Source organism: Archocentrus centrarchus, chromosome 1, assembly GCF_007364275.1.
Source record: "Archocentrus centrarchus isolate MPI-CPG fArcCen1 chromosome 1, fArcCen1, whole genome shotgun sequence".
Lineage (NCBI taxonomy): Eukaryota > Metazoa > Chordata > Actinopteri > Cichliformes > Cichlidae > Archocentrus > Archocentrus centrarchus.
Genome location: NC_044346.1, coordinates 6,697,364 through 6,723,945, shown reverse-complemented (window position 1 = coordinate 6,723,945; position 26,582 = coordinate 6,697,364). Strand labels below are relative to the sequence as shown.

General features: G+C 39.9%; 1 protein-coding gene across 1 annotated transcript in view; it reads left to right on the top strand.

Annotated features, from left to right (window-relative positions):
- LOC115775707 (voltage-dependent T-type calcium channel subunit alpha-1I-like) overlaps positions 1–26,582 on the top strand; it is a 184,260-nt gene that overhangs the window by 82,689 nt on the left and 74,989 nt on the right. Inside the window, exons 6-12 of the mRNA XM_030723225.1 lie at positions 3,058–3,400; positions 4,838–4,930; positions 15,262–15,601; positions 15,699–16,105; positions 21,968–22,119; positions 24,036–24,221; positions 25,427–25,544. Coding sequence (XP_030579085.1) covers positions 3,058–3,400; positions 4,838–4,930; positions 15,262–15,601; positions 15,699–16,105; positions 21,968–22,119; positions 24,036–24,221; positions 25,427–25,544 — 1,639 coding nt within the window. The remainder of the gene's footprint in view (positions 1–3,057; positions 3,401–4,837; positions 4,931–15,261; positions 15,602–15,698; positions 16,106–21,967; positions 22,120–24,035; positions 24,222–25,426; positions 25,545–26,582) is intronic.

Sequence of the window (26,582 nt, the reverse complement as noted above, 5' to 3'; positions counted from 1 at the left end):
CATCGTAATCCTGTTGCAAAAGTCCGCAGATCAAGTTTTCTTTCACTTGGTAATACAGTAGCTTTTGTTCAGCTGAGCACAGGACGCAGGGGCCGAATCAGAAGAGATACGAAGACCTCAACAAATACAGAGTGTATTAGAGAGAATGTGGTTACTCTGCTGCTTCTATTGAGCCGTCACAAATATCAGGTCAGATGTAATTGCTAACCACTGTTTCTTTCTCTGGTCTGCCCTTTAAATAGCAACCCTTCATCAGACTGAAATAAAATCATACACAGCTTTCTTTACCTACATTTCTCTTTTCTTCATGTTAGGACAGTCGCCTTTACTGTCTCCCTCTTCATGTTTGTTTTCTTGTCTTCCTTTTTTTTTAGTTATTTAGTCATTTCAGCTTTCTTCCTTTCTCAGCATCTTTATACCGTGTGTCTTATTTTTCTTGGTTTCATGATGGAACACTTTATTTTGCAATATTCCGCCCAAAAAAATGATTGTTTCTTTGATGCAGCCAATCAAGTCATAAATTGGGAAGTAACGTCAGTGTTCTATAATAGGCAGAGCAGACGGTCACACTGAGCCAGACAGCAGCCTGCTGCACAACACGAGAGCCACAGACTTTGAACAAACTGCATTAACTTTTCTGTTAAAGTCTGCTTATCTAACTTCTCCGTGCCTCCATCTTTTTCATCTTGCCGTGCACCCTGCTGGACAAGCTACCAAGCAAACATTAACTGGAGAAAAATGTGCTGCTGATGTCAGTTTGCAGGCAGAATAGCTAATAACACTGTATTTTATATCACTGTGTATTTGAAACATTTACAAGACAAACATCAACTCATACAAATGGTAACAAACAAATCCTATGAAGAGTCAACAAATCCTTTATTTATTATATTTTTTACATAACAATCAATTTCAAAGATTTTTTAGATTATAACATAATTCAGATTAAGCACATAATGGTCCGTTACCACTTGGGATTCAGGAAAAAAAAAAGCGATAATAAATACAGATTAAGAGGAAATTATATTTTTGAGAAACCCGAGGTTATGAACAGTGTGAAGTGTGTATCTGTTGCGGGGGTTGAACTTTGGAACTATTGTCCTGACAAAATTCAAATGTGCAGCACACTGAAGCTGTCATAATTATTCAGTGTTATGATAAATGTTCAGTGTGAAAATGCTGTAGATATGAAGAGTTTATCGACAGCTGGATTTGACACGAACGGCCTGTTCTTTCTTCTTCTTCTTCTGTTGATTCTGCACTTAAATCAAAGTTTAAAGCTGTAGCTTCAACCTACACCCTGTCAGTCTATCATTGGACTTCGTCTTTTTTTTTCATTATTTAATTTCTCGTGACATGAATGAACTGAATAAAGATAATTAACCAATAACTTGTTCACAACATGTGTAAACATACCTGCCGTTTGGTCTGGTTAGGTGCTTGTGTAGTGACAGTAGCTGTTCATGTTCATGTAGTACTTAGTGTTGAGTGCTACTAACAACATGCTGTGCACACATTACATATAGGTGCAAATTTACATTGTATCTGTTAAAAATATATATATTACTCCCTGGATTTGTTACACAACCTGTTACTCTACTTTTGCATTACTGTGTAACATGGCCTGAGTATGATTATTATAACATAATTAACATTTAACAATATAAAAAATCCCCAGTAACTCAGGGAGACCTTGAAAGCCTTTCTTTTAACTCCAATAAAAACTGTGTATATATTTGTATGTGTGGACAGGCATGCATGTTTGTGAAGGCACACAAGCACAAGATGGTCATTCTAGTTTCTTCCTTTTTAAAGCTGCTTTCAGCTGCTCCCTTCACAAGAGGTTGCTCTACAGATTTGATTTGGTAGATTTTTAAGCTGGATGCCCTTCCTGATGCAACCCCTAAGGGATTTGTACCTCCTCCCGGCATCAAACCAGCAGCCTTTCGCTTGTTACGAAAGTGTGTAAAACACTGCACTGTGGATTTTCTTCCTTTTAAAGATATTTTAAAAATATTCACACCAAATTTAAAAATCTGTTCCTACCTGTTGACTAAAATTGATTTTACCACTTTAAAGGTCACACTTTAAAAGGTGACACAAATGAAAGAGGAAGTAAATTTGTCAGTCAAAAGATTGTTTTTGCAGAAAGAAATACAAAACAAAGCACAATTTTTTTTGAAAAATGATGAAATAATCACATTGCTGTGAATTTGTTTTAACGGGTTTGATTCATGCTTTGAATGCAGTGTTAAAATTCAGTGTGCCTAGACACCTTTAAAGCCTCCAGTATGTTTGACAGCCTGTGTTTGTGCTTCTGTTGTTTTGTGAAACAAGAAAAGGACAAAAGAAAAAGTTCATATTCAATGTGTGAAAGATGCCACTTGCTAGAGTGAACAGCAAGTCAGAGAGCTTGTTCTCAGGCTGCCTTTGTTGCCGGTACAACAGGATCGAGATTGTATCAAGAAAAATGTCCGTCACACTGGAACACAGACACACAACAACCGCTAACCGTAAGCTTGATGTGTTGGGGTTAAAATGTCTCCACACTGCCATCCTACCTCTCTCTCTCGCTCTCTCTCTCTGCTCAGGGTGACATTTCTTTCAATTTTTTAAATATTATCATCTCTCTCCAACTCTGTCTCTCCATCCTTTCAGTCACCCTCAGAGCAACAAAGGACAAATAGTGTCGCTCTGTTTAAAGTTCATGCAACACACTTGCAAAAATGCACCATTAATCATTAAGTTTTGATTTAGGCAGGTTCTCTGGCATCACGACTCGTGTTCTGCCTTATTCGATTGCGAAGCTTTGTTGGTAAATGGTCAAGAAAAGAAGTAGACTCTTCCTGTTCACGACACACCTTTTATATTGTTTTTATTATGACTCGATGTTTAAAACTAGTAAACAAAGTAAGCTGACTGTAAGCTGATGTACAGATGATTTCCTCTTTCAATAAAACTTTAAAGAGTACATGTCATTTTTAAAAAAAGGCTGTAAAAAATATTCAGTTTTTAGAATGTTGCTCTAATCATCGTCTCCTTCCTCAACTCTTCTAGCGCTACTGGAATCAGTCTCCCTCGGCCTTACTATATGGCTGATGAGGATGATGAGCGGCCTTTTATCTGCTCCCTTCCTGTTGACAATGGCATCATGTCTTGCTCCGATGTGCCAGCCCGTCGCGAGGGAGGCAAGACGTGCTGCCTGGACAAAGATGACATCCTGTATCGCCAGTCTCTTGGTCTGAGCCCTGAGCCTCTGGCCAATGGCAGCGTCAGTGTAGCAGGGCTCTGTGTTAATTGGAACCAGTACTACACCAGGTGTCATACTGGGCACAGCAACCCCCACAAAGGTGCCATCAACTTTGACAACATTGCCTTTGCCTGGATTGTCATCTTTCAGGTGAGTATTTTTTTTTTTTTTACCCTGAGGCTGTATGAGCAAATCGAGTAATTAAAACACCTTTTAAATATGTGATGTTTAATTTTCTTTTCTTTTTATAATTCATGGTAACTGATACTGGTTAATAATAAAAGTAATAACTACACTGCTGAAAACAATCAAAGGGACACTTTAATCAGAGTTCAGCATGAAGTCAGTTAAACTTCTCTGATATTGATCTGGTCAGTTACAGTAAGTACTGACTGTTTTTTCACTAGTCTTGCATTTGGCCAGAGTCAGTGTCACTTCTGGTAGCATGAGGGGATTCCTGGGGGATACAGAGGTTGCACAGATAGTCCAACCCCTCCAGGATGGCACATCAATACATGCCATTGCCAGAAGGTTTGCTGTGTCTCCCAGCACAGTCTCCAGAGCATGGGCTAGATTCCAGAAGAGCTGGCCAGGCCCGTAGAAGGTCCTTAACCCATCCGCAAGACCAGTATCTCCTCCTTTGTGCAAAGAGGAACAGGATGAACACTGCCAGAGCCCAAAAAATGACCTCCTGCAGGCCACTGGAGTGAATGTCTCTGACCAAACAATCAGAAACTGACTTGATGAGGGTGGCCTGAGGACCAAATGTCCTCTAGAGTTCTGCTGCCTGTAACATCGTTCAGCACGACCAGTTTGGTGTTGAGTCAGTGATGGTCTGTGGAGGCATATCCATGGATGGATGCACAGAGCTCTTACAGGCAACAGCACCCTGGCTGCCATTAGGTATCTCAATGAATATTTGGACCCACTGTCAGACCCTACGCTGGTCAGGAGGTTGATAATTTTCATTTCCATCAAACGATGTGACATTCTTTCATTCCTATCAGATCACCCAGTCCATATCAGTATCAATATCCAGCTTGACTTTTTTACCATTGATATCTAATGTGTTATCAAAGTATTCCTTTAATTTTTTTTGAGCAGTGTTTAGCTTTAATTATTTGGTCCTGGGTTCAAATCCAGGCCAGGAGCTTTCTGTGTGGGTTCTCCCTGTGACAGACTGGTAACCTGTCCAGGGTGTATCCTGCCTCCCACTGTGTTGCAGCTGGAGTGCACCCCAGCAACTAAGCTGGATAGGCAGAAGAGGATGGATGGAAAATAATTATATAGTGTTAACAAAAACATACAACTCTTTTCAATGACAGTAGATAGCAACAGAAGTAACTAAGAAAACCTTCAGAGCATCACATCAATATACTTACATGCATTAGTAGCTCTGACAGACGATCAGAGAGATAATATGCCTCCTTGGTAAAATATGTGTCTGAGCAGGAGTAATATTAATTAAAATTTCATTTTACTGAGGGTTATGGGTCAGTCCTACATTTAACTTTCCTCAAATGCACGTTTCCAAGAATCAAAAACCCTTCTTTTAACAGGTACTGTCAAATGTTCTTCTGATTGTAGGTGATCACTCTGGAGGGCTGGGTGGAGATCATGTACTATGTGATGGATGCCCATTCTTTCTATAACTTCATCTACTTCATCCTGCTTATAATTGTAAGTAAGAAATAAGCTAGAATTCAAGTATGAGTGCTTCAGAGAATAAAGTAAATGTAGACATGTTAGGCAATGACGAGTGCTCAGTTGCATCTGACAGAAAAGTATCTTGAAATGTATTCACTGAGGTTATTTTAGTTTGTGAACATGAGATCATATGACTGTGTTGAAATACCTTCATTCCATCATAGCCATATAAAAAAATTACATTGAAGCACAAGCTTGAGTTGATGTTTTGGGCAGTAATGTGTGTGTGTGTGTGTGTGTGTGTGTGTGTGTGTGTGTGTGTGTGTGTGTGTGTGTGTGTGTGTGTCTCTGTGTGTGTGTGTGTGTGTGTGTGTGTGTGTGTGTGTGTGTGTGTGTGTGTGTGTGTGTGAAAGTGTTATAATGCAGCATGACTGGCAGTCCCAGCTACTTCCCCAACCCAGAGGCTGTCTTGTCTTTTATTACACTTTTAATTGCCTGCCTTCAGATTCAGACACAAGCTTCGCCTCTTTTCCAGTTTCCTCTTCTAGCCAATACTCCTTTCATTCTTTGCCTCTTAATTTCGTTTAAGATTACTTTCTACATCCTTCTATCTCCTTAAATCTGTCAGTCTCTTCTAGCGGCACCCTCTTTTTCTTACCTTGCCCTGCCATAGATCAGTCCATGACTCTCAGTTTATTCTACCTGCCACCCCTCCCTACTTTGTCCATCTTGTCCATCACCCATTCCCTTCTGGTATCACTCTTTTTTTTTTTTTTTTAACCCGCCTTCAACCATCCTTTTCTCTTTTTTTTTTTTATCTCTACCACCTCCTGGCTCCATCCTAATATCCACTGCAGCTTTCATTTCATCCCCTCTTTCTCACTGTGGTGTATCTGGGCATTAGTCATGTATCGGTCATTCTACTCATTCTCATTCACGTAGAAACATACACAAACTAAAATTGCCTCATTATTTCCAATTTGTGATGTAATGGTTGCTTTTTGAAAAACTGATAAAGAGTGGAAGGAGGATGAAAGGCAGGAAATAACCAATAGCAAGAGTGAGGGTTAGTGAATGATGAAACGGGTGGTGGTGGGGGTTGACAGATGGAGGTGAGGTGTGGAAAGTGAGTAGAAGAACTGCAAGCAAGCTTAAGAGAGCAAGAGATGAAGAAGGAAGAAGTGAAGGAAGGGTGGGAACAGGATGGATGGATTGATGAGGGGGAGACAAGGAGGTGGTGGTGATGGACTAGAATGTCAGCATGAAATCACAGAGAGGGTTGGAGGATGAGTGAGAGGAGGCAACCACATGTTGCTGTCTCCCTTTGATCTTAAGTAAAATCTAGATAATTAGAGTGAATCCCTCAGGGCTCACATATTGAAGCAGATCACAGTATCAGGTTTAACAGTGTGTCAATCTGTCTCCCAGCCTTGGAAATTAAAATGTTTGGATGACATATAAACTGTACAGCACATTTCAGAAACAAGAAGTTCAGCACTGCAGTGTAGTGAAAACACTAAATAGAACATGTAGAATAAAATAAGCTGCAAATACAAATTTAGAAAAAAATAATAGAATATTCCCTAATGTGGAAAGTCTGCAGGGTCAAAGTGAACTTTGATCACACAGACTGTAATTACCCAGTTGCTATAGTTTCAACAACATAAGAAAAACATACCATGCACTGTCAGTGTAAATAAGCTTATAACATCCATCCAAAATACAATGGCATACAGTCCTCAGAAAAATTAAGTGGCTTGTGGAACCATTTATAGCAGCAATCATTTTCTCTATGACTTTACCAGTCGCTCACATCGTTGTGGAGGAATTTTGGCCCACTTTTCTGAACAGTGTTGTATCATTGAGGTTGGCTGACATTCATTTATGCACAGCTCCAATAAGGTCCCGCCTTTCAGTCAGATTGAAGTCTGGACTTTGATTGGGCCATTGCAACACTTTGATTCTCTTTATTTATTTATTTTTTTTCAACTGTTCTTTTTTATAATTGTTGCACCATCTGTATCTGTCAGACAGATGGCCTCACATTTGACTCTAGAATACTTTGGTATACAGAGGAGTTCATGGCCGACTCAGTGACTGCAAGGTACCCAGGTCCTGTGGTTACAAAATAAGCCCAAATCATCACGCCTCCACCACCGTGCTCATGCTTGACAGTTGGTATGAGTTATTTGTGCTGATATGGTGAGTTTGGGTTTATCCAAATGTGGTGCTGTGCATTATAAACAAACATCTCCACTGTGATCTCTGGAGCTTGAAAAAGGCGACTGGACTTCTTTTTGTTTCTTGAAGACGTTTCACCTCTCATCCGAAAGGCTTCTTCAGTTCTCAACCAAATGGTGGAGAGACCCAGGTATTTAAACCCCTGTGGGCGTAGTCCCCTGGAGGTGGTTATGACCCTCTATTGATCATGTACTGGATCCAGATGAAACCATGGTGTCCTTTGATGTGGTTTCACTTTTCACTTGCATACCCACAACTGAGGCAGTGGAGACCGTCAGAAGACGACTACAGGAAGACGATTCCTTACTGAACAGAACCAGCTTCACCCCAGATCAGATTTGTGCACTTTTAGATCTCTGCCTTACCACAACATATTTTAAATACAATGATGGATTCTACAGACAGAAGCATGGATGTGCCATGGCCTCCCCAGTGTCTCCCATTGTAGCCAACCTTTACATGGAGGAAGTGGAAAGTAAAGCTCTTGGTTCTTTCAAAGGGATGGCACCTAGCCACTGGTACAGATATGTAGATGACACTTGGGTCAAAATCAAAACCCAGGAAGTAGAAGCCTTCACTCGTCACATCAACTCAGTGGATAAATACATACGTTTTACCAGGGAGGACACCAGAGATAACAAGTTACCATTCCTGGACTGTGCGGTGCTTATCGAGGAAGATGGAAGCCTCAACATTGAAGTTTACCGGAAGCCCACACACACAGACCAGTATCTCCTCTTTGACTCCCACCACGCTCTGGAACACAAACTTGGGGTGATCAGGACCCTACAACACCGTGCAGAAAGTGTTCCCTCTAAGGCAGAAGGGAAGCATAAGGAACACACACACATTAAGAAAGCCCTCAAAACATGCGGTTACCCCAACTGGGCCTTCATCAAATCAGCTAAGATGCACAGGAATGAAGGCCAAACACAAACTACAGAGAATAGGAAGGACAAGAGGAACAACATTGTCATCCCATATGTGTCAGGCTTGTCAGAGAAACTCAGAAGAATTTTCTCCAAGCATGACATCTCAGTATACTTCAAACCAAGTCACACCCTAAGACAAAAACTGGTTCATCCCAAGGACAAACCCACCAAACACAAGATCAGCGATGTAGTGTATGCTGTTCAGTGCAGTGAAGAGTGCTCGGACCTCTACATTGGTGAAACCAAACAGCCTCTTCACAAACGAATGGCACAACATAGAAGAGCCACCTCGACAGGACAAGATTCAGCAGTACATCTGCATCTGAAGGAAAAAGGGCACTCTTTTGAGGATGCCAATGTTCACATTTTGGACAGGGAAAACAGATGGTTTGAAAGAGGAGTGAAAGAAGCCATCTATGTCCACTGTGAACAACCATCATTGAACAGAGGAGGTGGATTACATCACCAACTTTCCCCCGCTTACAGTGCTGTCCTGAGCTCCCTTCCCAGACGTCTCAACCCCCATTCACACCTTTGTTCCAGTGACCTCAATAGGCCACAGGAAACAATGGAGCGGAGTCCTAAATTGGTTTCAACTGAAACCACTGATTAAATATGACCCACGCCCCCTTCACACCTGGGCACATGTGTTCACGCACATGATCAATAGAGGGTCATAACCACCTCCAGGGGACTACGCCCACAGGGGTTTAAATACCTGGGTCTCTCCACCATTTGGTTGAGAACTGAAGAAGCCTTTCGGATGAGAGGTGAAACGTCTTCAAAAAACAAAAAGAAGTCCAGTCGCCTTTTTCAAGCTCCAGAGACTACTATGACCTGGATGACTGAGAATCTACACAGACATCTCCACTGTGATTTTGTCTGTCCAAAGGACATTGCTCCAGATGTCTTGTGGTTTGTTCCAGATGCAACTTTGCAAACCTAAGCTGTGCTGCCATGTTCTTGTTAAAGAGAAGAGGCTTTCTTCTGGTAATCCTTCCAAACAAGCCATACTCGCTCATACTTTTTCTAATTGTTCTGTCATGAACTTTCACATTTAACATGCTAACCGAGGCCCGCAGAGTCTGAGATTAAGCTATTAGGTTGAGTATTACACAGTCTGACCTTGGTGTGAATTTCCTCTGAAATGCACTCCTGTGAAGCAAAACCTGGCTGCTTCTTACCCTCTTAATTATAGTGGAAGCAGTATGGCTGTACTTAGTTTTTCCACTGGACTGCAGAGAGTCCTGTGAAAACTTTCATTCTGATGAGTGTATATTTCACCCAGATTTATATGAGACTTGTCTCATATAAATATATATAATGTATAATATATAATATATATAATGTATATTATATATAATGATAACCAGTTGTTATCATTCTAAGCAACCTCTCTTTAGAAGCAAGCCTGCAACTACGTAGCCATCTTAAATCTGAGTCAAATCCAGAATGTTATTTTGTAGTAATTTCTATCTAAATTAAAGGAGCGAGAGTCTTAACTTTAACAAAGTTGTTTTTTTCTTCCCCACGAAAGTTGTGCTCCTACCACACATGCACACGTGTTGTATCATGTTAACATGTACATTTGGCTTTGTGACATGTTAATGATAAGCTCTTAAACTGTTTCTGACATACACTGTAGCCCTAAACCTTTCTCACCAGTACCCGAAGAAGCTGTATGTGAGAAATGAAATGACAGCTCCGTGTGATCTTTGATTCAACTATGTAAGAATATAGCACGCAATAAACCTGCAGTGGCCTGTAGAATTCACAGCGACCAGTGGGTCTTATGGGTCCTGCCTCCTTTACATTCTATACAGGTAGCACTCTCTCCTAAAAGAGGGAAAAAAAATGTGAGAAATATGTCAACATCCTCCAAACTTCACTGCTAGAACTGAAACAAAAATTCCCCCTTGCTAATCATCTTTAGGATTTACAAAAGCTGAAACATTATCTAACTGTGAATGTAATTCTCCATTAATGAAAGTTTCTCAAGATGAACCTATTATAATTCACGATGTTGTAGACTGAGCGTCTCTGCCTGATCTGACTCCCGGCAGTTGTTGGATATGTCTTTTTTTCCCCCCCATAGAGAAAAGATTTAACTTCCAGCCTCTTGTTGGCTTTGTTACAGCACGTGTCAAAGCTTGTCTCACAAACAGGCTTAGTGGAGGAAAGTGATTTACTATTCGCATGTTAAAAGTTCTGCTCACATCCCAGTTTGTCCTCCCTGGCAAACAGATGAGGAGACTTTTCATCATGTTTTTTTTTTTTTTTTTTTTTAATGCTGCATGACACCATGCACTGAGAGATGGAAAGCAGCAAGCAACAGCAATCGAGAGAGAGGAAGAGAGAGGGGCCAGCAAATGAGAGAGATGAGTTCAGGTTGCATTTAGAGGCGTTGACAATTTCACTCACGTAACATGCATGCAGATTAAGTGTGTAAAATTGAATTGAACTGAGAGAGCAAGAGCGAGTGTTGCAAGAGAGTGCTAGAAGGAAGCTGGGTGAAAACAGCCATGAGACAGAGATATAGAGACCGAGTGACAGATGGAGAGACAGATGAAAAAAGTGAGATAAAGATGGAGAGCGTTAGAGAGATGCTTTACAGTGATTACCATCGTGTAGAGCAGTTGAGACAAGAAGACTCAGTGGAATTAAAGGCTTTACATGGAAGATAGTTTGGCCCTGTGGAATTAAGCTTTAACATCTAGAAATGCCATCCTCAACCTGTTTTGTTGCAGAACTGCATAGTGTAGTAATCCTCTTGATTTGACACTATTTAATCTCATCCTTTGTGGTTACTTATACCCGGTATTAACATGCAGCCCATTTGCATATATGGACCTGAACACATAATGTCACATGATATCCTGTCCTGTTACTGTATATTATTCAGGAAAGGGCACAGCAAATTTGTTATCAGCAAAATGCAGTTGAAATATTGTGATTTTAGCAATGCATAGGAGAAATCCACCAAGCTCCTTTCTGGAAATTGAGAACACCCAGATATGGATATTTTAAGTAATTATTTTAGGCTGCCATAATATGCCCCTTTTAAGTTTAACACAGCATGCATATGCCGCATCTATATACCCCTGATTTTTGTTCCTTGTAACGGGTACTTTGAGTGTCTGAAGCTTTAAATGAAGTAATCTGTTTCAGCCTGTGGCCCTTTCCAGAGTATTGTGTATTTCCTGCTGAGTTCTTTGGCATAAAATAAGATAAGAAGAGTGGTGGTTATGGTTCATAACTCGAGGGTCTATGGGTATATCTTAGCTTTGTAAGAGCTGTTACCTCAAAAACAATAACCCCAGAATTCAGCCTTACATTTCTGAACCACAGTTGGACTGGAACCTCCTGTAAAAGTTGCTGTGTTATAAAATACACAGACAACAATGGTGTTAGCATTTCCAAAATGAATAGGTAATGCACTGTCTGGGCCTGCATTTGGTAGCTTTTCACTGGAACTCTCAATATGAGGTCCAAAGAGATGCAGAAAATAAATAAATAAATAAAATGGAGCAAGATCAAGAGTAGTAATGCGAAGAGTAAGTACAGAGAAGAAAAAAAGAGGAGTTCATGATCTGACACATGTCAAACATGGTGGAGGCAATGTTCTGGCATGGGCATGTACGGCTGCCATACATGCCCGTGCTATAACATTAATAAACACTAGTCACCAGTGGAACCTGATCACTAGTGTTTATTGATAATGTGATTGTTGAAAGAAGTAGCAGGATGAATTGTGAAGTGTACAGGCCTATGCTCTCTGCTCAGATTTGATTCAGCCAAATGCTGTAAAACTTATCTGCTGGAGCTTCATAGTGCAAATGGATAATGAGCCAAACAACACTGCAAAAGCAAACCAAGAGTTTCTCCAAGTAAAGAAATGGAATGTTTTGCAATGGTCAATTCAGGTACCTGATCTTAACCCAATAGAGCATGCTTTTGAGTTACTGAAGACAAAACCGAAGGCAGAGAGACCCACAAACAAGCAGCAACTGAATGCGGCTGTAGTAAAAAAAAAAAAATAGGCAGATCATCTCAGTGGAGGAAAAGCAGCATTAGGTGATTTCCATGGGTTCAAAACTTCAGGCAGTCATTAGCTGCAAAGGATTTAATCCAAGTATCAAACATAATCCTTATATTTAAAATTATGTTAGTATGTCTAATTACGTTTTAGCTTTTGAAACTGGTGGACTATTTCTAGCTACGTGTCTGAATTTCTTTACTTGCTAGCTAGTCATTAGCTTTGTCTGTCTGTATGTTGGCGCTCGGTATACAGTGTGTGATGGGACAGTTGCAAACTGTACCATACCCAAACTGTACTGTACTGCAGATCCATTTAGCTATCACTGCAATTTGGGCTGAAAAGAACACAAAACCAAATAGTAAATGTAAAAACAGTAAGCTAGCAGAGGTTTAAAAACCATTTCACCTGTTCTTGTTTTCATGTAGAAAATATAAATTATTGCAGCTTTCATTTTTAGGATGGTAATTATTTCCTTCACGATTCTTCAGACAATAGTTGCCTCTCACACATATCTACGCTGCTGCAAACTCTAAAAGTGCACACACACAGACACACACAGGCTACTCTAATTGTATTTCAGCCATTCCAGCAGAGTGTGAGTATAAATATTTGATGGGATCAGCGAGGGTGCTGAGCCGGTGCTGGGACCCACTGCCTCCCTTTTAGTACGAGAGTCCGGTGAACTGGCATGAAACCGTCTGGCCACAAAACTCTGCTTTGAGTCAATGAAAAGGCAGTCTTACACACACAAGCCACTCTCACACACTAGGATGGACGCACACACATGCATTCTGCTTTTCCGTAGTCTTTGTCGCAGTGGTTTAGTGAGGTTGTAGGGCTTGCAATCACTATTGATCACAGCCTGCAGAGCACCAGGCTTCATTTCCCTCCCCACCTTCTTGCTTTTCGCTCTCCTCCTCTTTTTTCCACATCAGCTCAGCATCTCTTGGTGACCTTGCCCTTTTTTCTTCTCTTTTTTTCCCTCTTTCCTCCTTCTTCATTTGTTTTGCCAGTTGTCTCTCGCTGAAAGTGAGCCTAAAACATTAAAAAAAGAAGAAAGAAAAAACTGCCAGCTGTGGTTGAATGATTTTGGTGATTAAACAACAAAACGCAACCTAAAGCTTTAATTAAGGAAATCAGTTTATGAGTAACGATACAAGAAAGATGATGAATAAGAAATCAGACCGAATTCTTTTTCTCCCCTCTTCTGACCTTTCTGCTCTCAGCTTTTCATTGTATTCTTGAATCACACCATGTTCTCTCTTACCCACAACCGCTTCATTATTAAACATGCATTACAACGTTCACAGCCAGGTTCCAGTTGCCAGTAGACGGCTTTTCCTAACAGTCACAGTCGGCCCAGAAGCATTTTATATAAGGTGCCGTAGCAGTATGGTGGTAAGTCTGGTATTTGGCTTAGATTGTTTGATATTTTAGCCCTTATCAAAGAATATTAATTTTGAAGCTGTCTTTGAAAAATAACTACAGACTTCTGAAAGCACAGGCATCTCCAGAGATTCACATTCCATCAGTCAGTCAAGGTTAAACTAAGCTGAATATCCATAAGCTGAATTTTCTCAGTAACCATCAGATTCTGCCTGTTTGTAAGTTCAGAAAATTTCAGGTTAGCTACTGCAATGCACTTTGTCAGACTCCATTAACTTTTCAGCTTACATTTTATGTATACAGGCTACTGCCATTAGGATTCAGGCATTTTAGTGCAATACTTAAATAAAGAAGTTGATGTCAGCCAGGAGAGTTTTATGTCAATCAAACTGTGAGGTGTGAGGGGCTGTCTTTGAAAAACAAATGGGAATTTTACCTCAGAAAACAAATAAGCTCCCCTGCTTTGCAGCACTGTGATATTGTGTCTGCCTTTAATGCATGTTAAGTTTCAATAACCACAGAGATGATTTTTGATACTTGTGTCATATCCTTAACCTACACACTGTTTTGGTTATAGCTGACCCATTTTGACATTTCACAGCAGTAAAAATACACTAAAATACATCCAATTCTTGCATCAGTATATTTATTATAATTATATACTCTGTGTCATATTTATCCCACATCTGTTTAGAAGGATTTTAGATCCACCAGTGTGGGTCAAATCACAAAAAGTGGTGCTTTTAAGACTTCTTGAACCTGTGAAACTGCACATACCACATTTATTTGTATTTGTATGGAATATTGGTGACAGAGTTCAGGGAGGTTCTTAAACCAACCGAAGAACTGTCTGTGTTCCCACCACATTTGCCCGGGTTCCTGCAGAAGCAGGCACCTGCTGCTCTTGCAAGGCTCATGTGGGAATCTCAGAACAGTGAAATAGTAAAATATCATGGAAGTGATCACATGTAATCATCAGTTTGTTAATGTCAGATATCCTTTTTATACATAGATTTGTAGCTCCAAATTCGGTATAGACACTTCTCATGAGGCAGTTCTTGGCCTGTGTCAAATATGAACATCATGTGAGGATTAAATAATACTTCCCAAAAGAGAAATGCTGATTGGTGCAATTACAACAGCATTAAGCCACCAAATATGTTAGCTCTCCTCTCTTAGTGGGTCATTGCTTGTAGGTTTTTATACTTGCAAATTTTCCTGGTTGTAATACTAAATCTCTGTCATATTCTCTGGAGGAAGAAAAAAAGTATCTTCAATATGGCACTGAACAGAGCAGATTTGTTTGTGAACATATTGTACAATGTGTTATGTCTGGAGTTGTTCAGCCAAGTGGACTAACAAGCTAGAGGTAAGAACTACACTGCTCTGGCATAAGGCCATTGTCATGCTGAGAGTTTTGTTTTATTCAGTGTTATTAGCTGGCAGAAGCTGTCCACTAACAGACCAAATTAGGGGTCTAGGACAATTTCATGCTGGAGTTTCCAGCTGTTGCAGATAATTATTTTTAAGAATGATTTTTTACCTTTTTATTGGATGGGAGTATTATAAGATTACTAACAGGCCTTTAAAACCTGTTCTTAGATGAACAATTCCCATCTCTGCCAAAGTACCGTGAAAATATTTACATCTCATTAGTTTGGTTTCTCAAAAGCAGTTTCAGCAGCGGTCAGCTTGGGGCAGTGTGCGTGGCAGTCGAGCATCATTCAGCTGTAAATTTTGTTTATATAATCCTCTCAACCTCTCAGGTGGGTTCCTTCTTCATGATCAACCTGTGCCTGGTGGTCATTGCCACCCAGTTCTCTGAGACCAAGCAGAGGGAGCACCAGCTGATGCAGGAGCAGCGAGCTCGGTGTTCGTCCTCCTCCACCCTGGCCAGTGAACCTGGTGACTGCTATGAAGAGCTCTTCCAGCTGGTCTGTCATTTCCTCCGGAAGGCCAGGAGGCAAACCATAGCCCTTTTTAACACCCTGCGGGGCAAACCTCGTGGCTTTCATGGTGTTGGAAGAGGAAGAAGAGGAGGGGGAGGGAGGGAGAGGAAGGCCAATGGACGTGAGGGACGTAACAGAAGAGCTGTGTTGAGACATGGTACGTAACTGTAAATATTTTTAAAGGAAGTAGTATTCATTTTAGATCATAAATTATATACTCACCCATTAATATCCTTCACCCTGCCTCTTGTAAGGTCCTCCCTGTACCCATCATAATAGACCAGACCATGCCTCATCTGCTGAGCCCATGGCCCTCACTGCTGCCTCTGCCGCAGAAGGCTGCCCTCAGTGTGCGGCAGCACCAACGCTCTCTGATGGGGTGGGACCAGTTCGCAGTGCAGCCAGCGACGAAGCTGAAGAGGGAACCGTGGAAGAATCAGACAGGGACTGTGTTCAGTCTGGTAGTAAAGAGAAGGACAAGCAAGGCAATGACAGTGCAGGGGCCCATGATTGCTGTAGGCCAAAGAAGCGATGTAAGGAACTATGGTACGACATCAGAATGAAGCTGTGGGGCATCGTGGAGAGCAAGTACTTTAACCGAGGCATCATGATCGCCATTTTGATCAACACCATCAGCATGGGCATTGAGCACCACGAACAGGTACAACTCGCTCTTTAACATTTGGTCACGTTTAAGTCACTTCTTTCCTTCTCCGTACCCTCATTTATCCCTGTTTTGGGAAATGTTTGTTTGTTTTTGCTCGTTTTCAGTCCAGTCCTTGTACCTGACCATTTTGAGACTGTTTTTTTTTTTGTTTCTTTTGTTTTGTTTTGTTTTTTTGTCCATCCTCATCTATAAATCATTCAAGCATAAACAAGGCAGCAATGGATGAATCAGTGTTTTGTCTACACATAAGAGGCAATACAATTTGTTCCAATTTCTTTGGCATTTTTCATAGATTCAACTAACAATAACACAGTTTGACAGGCATAAAATAGTATTTTTCCATCAACAAGGTGACCCCCCCCCCCCCCCCCAAAAAAAAAAAAAAAGAGCAATCAGTTGCAAACTTGGCATAATCCAGCATGCTGTGCAGTATGCCCTTAAAAAAAATTGAGGAAACTGGACATGTAGAGGTCAAAAGAAGACGTGGCGGGCCTACAAAACTATCTACAGCAGAAGAACAGTATCTGAAAGTCATGCCAAAAAAGAAAACAGTCTCCCCACACGTTTCATTCATCAGCTGCAACACTGAATGGAATTGCTGTCAGCAAACAATTCAACAGTAATTAAAAATGCTTATTAATAATTAGTAACATTTACTTGTCATTAATATTAACAACTTTTATCATTTTAAAATAGCCACTCACATAACATGTGGAATGCACAATTATTTGTTAACCATTTAAAAGGTTTTAAAGTATCATCTGCAACTTTACAGCAAACTATTTACTAACCAATGAGTCAACATAATAACTATTAAATAAGCATTCCCATTGAGTCATGATCATTATTGTAAATTTTTCATTATTGTAAATTCATAAATGGGGGATTCCAATGTATTTTATTACTTTTTAGATGAATGCACTGCAGACTTTCTCTATGACAGAGTGAAACGACAGCCATGCTGCTTGCACTGTATATGACAAAGTCTCTTTGAGCTTCTCCCTGTCACTCTCCTGTATGTCCACACTCCTTTGCAGTGTAAAGCTCTATATTTCCTCTGCACATCCATCTCCCATCCTTACAGATCTTTTCCTCCTTTTGTCTTTATAATGCCTGTAAAATGTGATTCCCCAGCCCACGGGGCAGACAAGTCTCCTCTCAGGTTAGGCAACAGATTGTGATCATACAGTATAAATGATTGCATTTTGTGAATTCAAACTTTTGTTTAGATCACATTTATTAAGCTCTCCGAGCAATAAAAATATGGCACTTCCTGTTGTCTTTTAACTTTCACTTATTTTTCATTTTTCTTCTTGTTTCCGCTCTCTTTCCGATGCTCGGCTTTGTGAACTCTTTTTTTTTTTTTTTTTCTATCAATATTTCTTGCTCTCGCTATACCATCGCCCACTCACGCCTGCCACCGCCGCAGTGGTGGGTCGTCTCTCATCTCAGGGGCTGCTAAAAATAGAGACAGAATGAGAGAGGCAGCGAGAGTCTTTGCTGCTTTAATGGTGAGGAAATAGTGAGCTGAAATGTCTGTGGTTCCACTGCCTGTTTAGCAAACTGGAGTCATGCCTCCCTCTGTTTGAACAGCAAGTATCAGAGACTTGATCTGTCTCATCACTGTGATCTTCTTCCTGTAGAGGAGAGAGGTGCTTACACCTGTCCAACTGCACCTTTCAGACATTTTGTTGTTCTTGGTGTGTTTCTTTTCTCCTGTCTTTTTTTTTTTTTTTGCTTATGTCCACCTGCCACTTTGGCAGGAGAACAGACATTATTTGGACAGTGTAATGAACAATGTCCAGATATCCTTCTTTAATGCTATCAATTTTATAAATATATGCTGTATAGGCTGTTCATCTGTGTGTTTGGACAATGCTTTAAGTGCCCTGCTGGGAAACAGAACAGAGGGGATATATAGACATGCAGAACATGTCATTTTTTTAACTCTGGTTGCAATTAACAGGCAAAAGAGAAACAACAGGAAAGTGAAGGGTCAATAAGAGTGAACGAGACAGCAAGAGAGGCAAAATTAAGAATAACTAAAGGGTGTGTTTTAGTAAAAAGTCTAAACAATGAGTGGGGGACCATAAATGGGGTGTTTGCTATCTAGACCATGTGTGGAGATGTTTGCCTGGATGACACCTTCATTCGGGGAACCAGACCACGTGTTGATAAAGCTCGGGCCCTCGTTCAAATGGCATTCTACTGACTCCACTGGCCACCCCACTGCAAGCAGGTCTCTCTCTCACTCCCTGCTCACTCCCTGCACCTAGTCATTCACCCTATTTAGTGCCAGTCCTCCCCCAGCTCCTGGTGCTTTGTCCTCTGTGTCTCTTGCACCACTTTTAAATCTCCTTCCAGGATACAGTTAGTTCTTTTGGCCTCAAATACCAAAATAATGCCTGGGCTCAGCAAGGACTGGATGGTATGTGATGGAATTTTCAGCTCCTTTTTTTAGGTCAGCTGTCATCACCGAGGTTCGCGCTGTGAAAAGCCTCTCAACAGAGCAGATTTGGATCTTTTTTGCTGGCAGCTCTTCTTGACAAACAGTATCGTCCTGACTGTAGTGTGTGGTCTTGAGGACCTGGTAGTAACACTGACAAAAAAGCTCTCACTCTGTGTCTTGGAGCACCTGCTCAGGATCTGTTATACGGTCCCTCTCTATGAAGATTAGGGGAACGAGGGTTTTCCTATGCCCAATGATAACAGGTTGGATGGCCTGGAGAGGGTATTATAGACTCAATGAATCAAGAATCTAGTCCTATGGGGGGGTCATAGTTAAGTTTTTGTCAGGGGACTTTTCCCACTCAGCGTTTCCCCTGGGTCTTGGGAGGAAGACCATGTACGTACAGTAAGCTGCCTTAACTGTTTGGGCCACAGTTAAAGATATTTGTTACTTTAGAAGTTTATGCATGTTTTTTTAGTTGTGGCCAAAAGTTTTGGTAGTAGCACAAATTTTGTTTTTCATGTATTTTTCCTTTTTTTTTTAACATGTTTGATGTGAAGAACAATCACAAAAAGTTCTACTGGCAAATTAAAAAAAAACCCAGTGGTGCCACTGCCAAATCTTTTGGCCATGAGTGTACAAACACAATGATGTCAATCCATCCACTTTTTTAGCCAAATTATATCTCCCACTGAGCTGGATGAACTGCTCAACTGAGATAACAGAGAATTTAAATGTCATTTGGGGAATTAATGATGCAGCAGCATGACGGACACTTTGGAGACTGTATGGGGAGGGGTGGACAGCACTGTTATTTAATTGTCAGTTATTGATATTCTTATTGTTAATAGCAAAGATTAAAGGACCTAAAGACAACACAAAATCTTGGCCCAATGATAGGCTCCACAGGTCAGTCTGAGAAGTTTACTCTTACTTTTGACCAACTTGGTAACCACGAGAGCTTGTTATGGCCACTGAGGTTATTTTCAGCCTGGTAAACAATTCTACTAAATTATAGATAATAAGTTACTTTATCCATGTCAATCCATGTAGATTTAACTTACATTTATCTGCTTTTTCCATAAACCTGAAGTTTATATATCAGAACTGAATCGAAGTTATACATAGGCTGAATATAATTCTATAGTTGATGAGTTCTCAAGTCAGACTGCTGCAGGGTGTCCTCCTACAGTCTGTCTGTAGTGTCAGCAGAGATGCTTGAGGTTGAGCATCCCCTATGACAAACTAAGCTTGGAAAGAAGGGAGCACATGCCGCTATCCTTATTAAAGGGAATTAGTAATGAATCACCCTCCATGAGGTGCAGAAAAAAAAATAGATGAATTGAAAAAAACACAGCAAAAAAGCACATTTCATAAATGTAATAAATCATGTTTTCAGGGACCTTGTGTTTTATTAAGAGGAGACGAGCTCCATCTGCCTCCCCTGCATTCCTGATCTCCTTTATCAGGGATCAGGAATGCTGAAATGGCATTCCTGATCCCTGATAAAGAAGAGAAAACCCTCTTTGTTTATGCAACTACTATTGCACCAACATCATCAGATTGGATCATTTCATTTTAATCCTAACATTTTGGCAAACACAGACAATCATATAACAGTGTTGTTTGATCTCTATCCATACCCTTCTTAATTACTAAATGAAGTCATTATCAAGCATGTTGTTATCTCGAGATAACAGGACAAATTAAAAGATAATTGTAGGCATGGATGTTGTTGGCTTCTCTACTTTAGTTCATCAATAGATGAACTCTTGAAGTAAACATTCCTAAACCTGTGACTCATATATACCAAACAGCAATTCAGTTAAGTCACTGAAATATAAGTCTTCATTAAAAATGCCAAACTCTGGACTCTGATGTCAAAGTCAATCACAGAACCACCAAGCTGTGCAAGTGCATCACAGGAGAGTCATTTTAAATGCTGAAGTTTCTATCCAATATAAACATGAGAGCAGGCGTCAGTTTATTTGTACAGTACTGACTGATTTACTGATCAGTCAGTACAAATAAACTGACGCCTGCAAATTTACTTAGTGAGAGAGAGAGAGACGTCACAACCAGAACATTCATGTTATTAATAATGATAAAGCAAAAGACTGAATTTTAAAACTGAAACTCATCACTAGGATTACAAAAAAAAAGAAAAAGAAAAACAACAACAGTAGTGCTCAAATTAGAAAATATATAGTGTTGGGAAAAAGTATTTGCCCCCTTCCTGATTTTTTAGTTTTTTTTGCATTTTTGTCACACTTAAATGTTTCAGATAATCAAACAAATTTTAATATTATACAAAGATACCCAGAGTACATACAAAAGGCAGGTTTTAAATCATGATTTTATGTGCCAAGGACAAGTGCGTTGGCCATCTTCTTTTGCCATTTCAAATAAAATAGCTTGAATGGAGAACTTTCTACCTTCTACACTTTCTGCTCAGTGTTTGCAAGCATCACAAGCACAAACTGCCCCAGTGGTGTAAAATGACACAGTAATTTACTGCTATGAACTTTGGTTGAATGAAGTGAATATTTCATTTGAACCCCTTTCCTTGTCAAATTATGTTGTGTTAAAGGAAAATCCATTCCTAAATTTTGACTGTGTATTTAGTAAATCCAGATTGCAGGTTTTCTTTTTTTTTTAGTCCCAGAAGAGTACACAATAGTGCAAAGATACAAAGTCCCTTTTGTCTAGTTAAGTTTACAAGTGAATACTGTTCACTTTTCTAAATCAAACTGGAAGGGAAGTCCTCAGTATGATATAAAATCCCTGCTTTTCTAATTTTATTCCATATATCAACAGAGCAAAAGACTCAAGTCTTTAGATCTGTTCCCAGGTCTGCAGTAATGAGACAGCAGTAATGGATCTCCAGGGGCTGCCAGCACTGTTTGGCTGATCTGGACACTGGTGGGCATACATCATTAGCCCATGTTTTCACACTGCAAACAGTCATTAGGAGTGACAAATGCACACAGCATATAGGGATTCAAAAAACTGCACACATGCACATACAGACATATAAATACAGTACACACAGTGCTCACTGATTCTGGGATGGTGAAATGTCACTGCTGAAGTTACAGAGCAATTTTTTTCCTTTTTTTTAACCTTTTCTAATCAAGCGTAATTTAATTTCTATTTAGCTTGTAGCTAAAGGCTTGACTTTTTAGGATAGCAACATGCTGTCATGGTAAGAAAAAAAGGCCAAAACTATTTTGTCAAGCTTAATCTTACAATACAGAATCATTTAACATGCTAGCATGCAGTGAGATTTACTGTGCATTTAAATTCATTCTCGCCTTTCATTCGTCTCCCTTGTCTCTTCCATCTTCCTTCACTTCTTCTCGTTAATTTCCAATTTCTCCTGCTTTTATTTGTCTCCTTGCTATCAGCCAGAAGAACTCACTAATGTTCTGGAGATCTGCAACATCGTCTTTACGAGCATGTTCTCCTTGGAGATGATCCTTAAGCTCACAGCGTTTGGTTCTTTCAGCTACCTGAGAAACCCCTACAATGTCTTTGACGGGATTATTGTCATCATAAGGTACTGATTGCACTTGTTACATACAGCTATTACAGGCTACCCTTATCTGTGGACAGCCACATGCAGGCCTATATGTACATATTCAGAGCTAAATCACACAAACGTAAAGCATAATTTTGAAGTTTGAACACTGACTGATGTAATTTAGATATCACACTTTTTTTTCATTTGCCTATTCTGGAAAGAGACCCTGTGGTTTAATTATTCATACTTTGTCAAATTGTCATCTGCGTTCTACCTTGTTCAAATGTACCACCTGTATGGATTTAGATGCCAGAAAGCAGCAAACAGATTTTGTCTTTTGTTTTGTGTGCCTGGAAGCTTCAGGTGAGTGGCAGTGCCTTTGATCTGCTGGTGTTTTTTTCCCAATTCATCTGGTTAGGCGCCTTTGTGTGTGATCCCCATTATAACCCTGAGATCAAATACACATCAAAGCAACTAAAACTGAACAAGATCAAATGTGCAACCCATCACAGAAGATACGTGGTGATTGAACATATCTACATCTGTCTTCTTATCTCTTGCCCCACTACCCATTTCCCTCTCTTATTCTATGTGAATGTCCTCAGCTATTTATACTGAGCTGCTCTGCGAGTGTCCCTATTCAGTCTTTGTCAATTCAAAGCCAGCGCTATTTTGATGTGCTGAGTGAGGCCGTTTATAGCTACCAACATGAGGAGACAAATAAAGGCATATTTTCCATGAGCGAATGGCTCTGTGTTCATGGTAAATATCCATCAGAATGAAAAGAAAATGTAAAGCCAAACTTCAGCGATCATATTTTGGTCATTGTTCTGCAGCAGCAGCAATTTCTCATTTTTAAATAAAAGCATATAAGCAAGAGCTTAACTTGTAATGTCAAGAACCTTAGCAAGTCTTCGAGTGGACATATTAATCACACATTTAACACGGATCAGTTACTGCATTTACTAAAGTTGATGCAAGAAGAAATTAGAATCAGTACTGATTCCTTTAAAGGTTAGGCATATGTCTGAAGATGAAGATTAACACTTCTGGCCTTCCACTGCAGACATAATTGTATGACTGTAATTTTTTTCCCTTGGGTTATTAGGTTGCTCTGTCTTTTCACACTACCATCTTCTTCATTTGTAGATTAAAAATTCTGTGCAAAAATCTTGAGCCACACCTCATTTCTTTATATTTTCCTTCCAAGGAACCAGATTTTCTTACTGTTTTTTTTTTTTTAAAGTAGTCTTGAGCAAAAGCTCTCCAGGCTTATTGAAGGTCTGTCAAAGTTTTTCTTTGGACATTTTGGCTTCTTCTTCACTCATTTTCAGCCCAGTCCTTGTACTTGACCATTTCCAGAGGAGTGGGGTTTTTTTTGGTTTTGTTTTTCTTCTTTGTTTGATAAGCCACTTACTACTGAACTATGAATCATTCAAGCATAAAAAAGCCACCTAAATTCAGAGATAAACCAGTCTCTACATAACAGACAACTGAGCAAAGAGACAATTTTAAATTGTTTCTTTGTTATTAGCAGCCTAAAACACACAATTGCCCATTTTTTCGGTCTTTATAAGGATAAATGTCAGGCTTCATACTGTCCTAACTTTCAGTTTCAGACGGTGTTTTTTACTCTTGGGTCTTTATGATGTCAGTGAGAGTGGATTTTCATTATGTGGTCTCATGTGCACAGTTGCATGCACATACACCATTGAAACCTTGCGTTTCCAGGAAATGGGCAAAATAAGTCAGCCTGTTGTATTTTGTAACCACTGACCATATTTCATTTATGCTTTATGTTTTTGTATTCAAATGCAAACATAAAACTGCCTTAAAACTTTTTTTTTTTTTTTTTGTTTTTAATGCAATGAGCTATATTAAAATGGTCATTTAGTCATCCTTTTTTTTTTTCTAATGCTGGCAATCTTTGTGGTCTGTGTTTCATCCCTCAGTGTGTGTGAGATTATCGGCCAGTCGGACGGTGGGTTGTCTGTGCTGAGGACCTTCAGGCTACTCAGGGTGCTGAAACTGGTGAGGTTCATGCCAGCTCTGAGGAGACAGCTGGTAGTCCTAATGAAGACCATGGACAACGTGGCCACCTTCTGCATGCTACTCATGCTCTTCATCTTCATCTTCAGGTAAGGCGTTCGTGTTTCTTTTCTTTCACCTGTGTTTGTGTCAGGGGCAGCACTATGACACAGATCTTTGTTTCACCCTCTACTTTTATATTTTGGCACGTATTGGCTTGAGATCTTCACACCTGCTTACCATCTGCCATTGTAGCACACAAGGTCAGAGCATTCCACAGCAGCTATTAACTCTGGGTACAAAATAACAAGCATTCACTTGATCTGGTTAGATTTTAACAAGCACACACGTAAGTAACTGCAGTAACAAGGACACATTTGTGATGCTCAAGCACTGCCACAGAAATGCTTTGAGTGTTAAAAGGTCTTTTACTGGGTGTTCAGTGTTCACAGTGTTTGTTGTCTTTATTTATATTGTTTTCAGAGTCACGTGCTGCTCAGACAAATTCCTTTAATTTTGTTTTGTCAAGTCTGAAAAATATGACCCTGAGATAATATCAGTATGCTTTTAACACACACTGTTTGTGTGTGTGTATGTTTGTTTAGACTCATACACACAAGGCTGACTTAAAAGGAAGCAATTCTTCAGTTAGATATTATTTTATATACAGTAATGTAAACGTAATAAGACAACTTCACTTTTCCCCATTATTGTGTGTAGTTTAAATTTTCAATGGATACATTTAAAACATTTGCCTCTCACACTTCATTTAAGTCACATCAAGTCAATATTCAAATAAGCTGAAATAATTATATAATATATAAAAAAATGCCAGAGACATGAGGCGTGTAGCTGCAGAAGTTATACCCCATAGAGGCCAAGTGAATGCATTTTCTTTTAGAAATGCTAGCAAACGTATTAAAAAATCAAACTGAAAGTTTTGAGACTGCTGGTGAATGTTTAGTGTGGTACTTTACATTAGCAGGGCCACTGGACTGGATTAGATTGTGTGTATTCCCTGGCAATCAGTAGCGCTCAGGCATTTACATTTATCTAATTTATTTCAGCTCGGAAACTTATACAGTACAAAACAAATGATAACTCACTGAAGCCACTTAAAATAAAATTGAATTTACACAGTCAGAAGCAGTTAAGGCATAGATATGCCTTAATTTTCTGAACCCTCTTTGTGTATGACTCTAAAAAAGAATTTGTATTCATCATGCCTCAAAATATTCAACAGTGATTCAAATTTAATTATCAGTCGGTTATAACAGATGATGCAGTTTATTTTGTATGGTATGTTGTATTGCAGTATCCTTGGGATGCACATTTTTGGATGTAAATTCAGTCTTAAGACGGAGACCGGAGACACCGTGCCAGACAGGAAAAACTTTGACTCCTTGCTCTGGGCCATTGTCACTGTTTTCCAGGTATTCAACATATCACAGCTTCCAGCCTACACACACACACACACACACACACACACACACACACACACACACACACACACATACATGATCATAACATGTCTTATACTACAGTCACGCTAGGGAAAACATTGGTTGGAGATGACCAAAATGATTGCAGCCTTGTGCAGTGAAGTTATGATTTTGTTGCCTGAAATGGTTGCTTTGAAGAGAGGGAACATGTCTGCGACCACTTGCAGTCAGTTGTCATCTTCAAAGCATTAAGAGCCTCATCGATCTGAAACAAATAAACAGAAAACAGAAATTCCTCCGCAAATAGTGATGTAGTTGCTGCTGGAAAGCAATTTTTGCAAAATGACATAAGCTCTTGGCAGCCTTGCTTTTATATAGAAATATAACCAGAATACAACCAGGTGGCAGACAGTTGAGTCAAGTACCTTACTGCAAAGAGATGCTTTGCAATAGACTGACTCAGACTGTGTTGGCAGTCTGTCTGCATTGTAAATCAGATGGCAATTTTATGCAAAACCTTCCAAGAGTGATTGCATTCAGTTCAAGTCAGACTGCAGGTGGTTTGAGACATGTTGCATCCCACCACTAGGCAACCTGTGCACCCGCCTTGTGATCCAAAGTGGTCACCCATACGTTGAGGGTGTTGCGTTCCTGACCTACACTGCTCAAAAAATTAAAGGAACACTTTGAAAGCACATCAGATCTCAATGGGAAAAATAATGCTGATATCTTTACTGATGTGGACTGGGTCACGTGTTAGGAACAAGAGGGACCCACATCGTTTGATGGAAATGAAAATCGAAGTGAAAAAAAAAAAAGATTCAGGATAGAACATTTTGCTGAAATTTCATTGTAGGAACTAAAAATGGTAGTAGTTTGTATGGCCCCTACCAGTTTATATACATGCCTGACATGCTCTGGGCATGCTCTTAATGAGACGATGGATGGTGTCCTGGGGCTCTCCTCCCAGATCTGGACCAGCGCATCACTGAGCTCCTGGACAGTCTGAGGTGCATTGAATGGACCAAA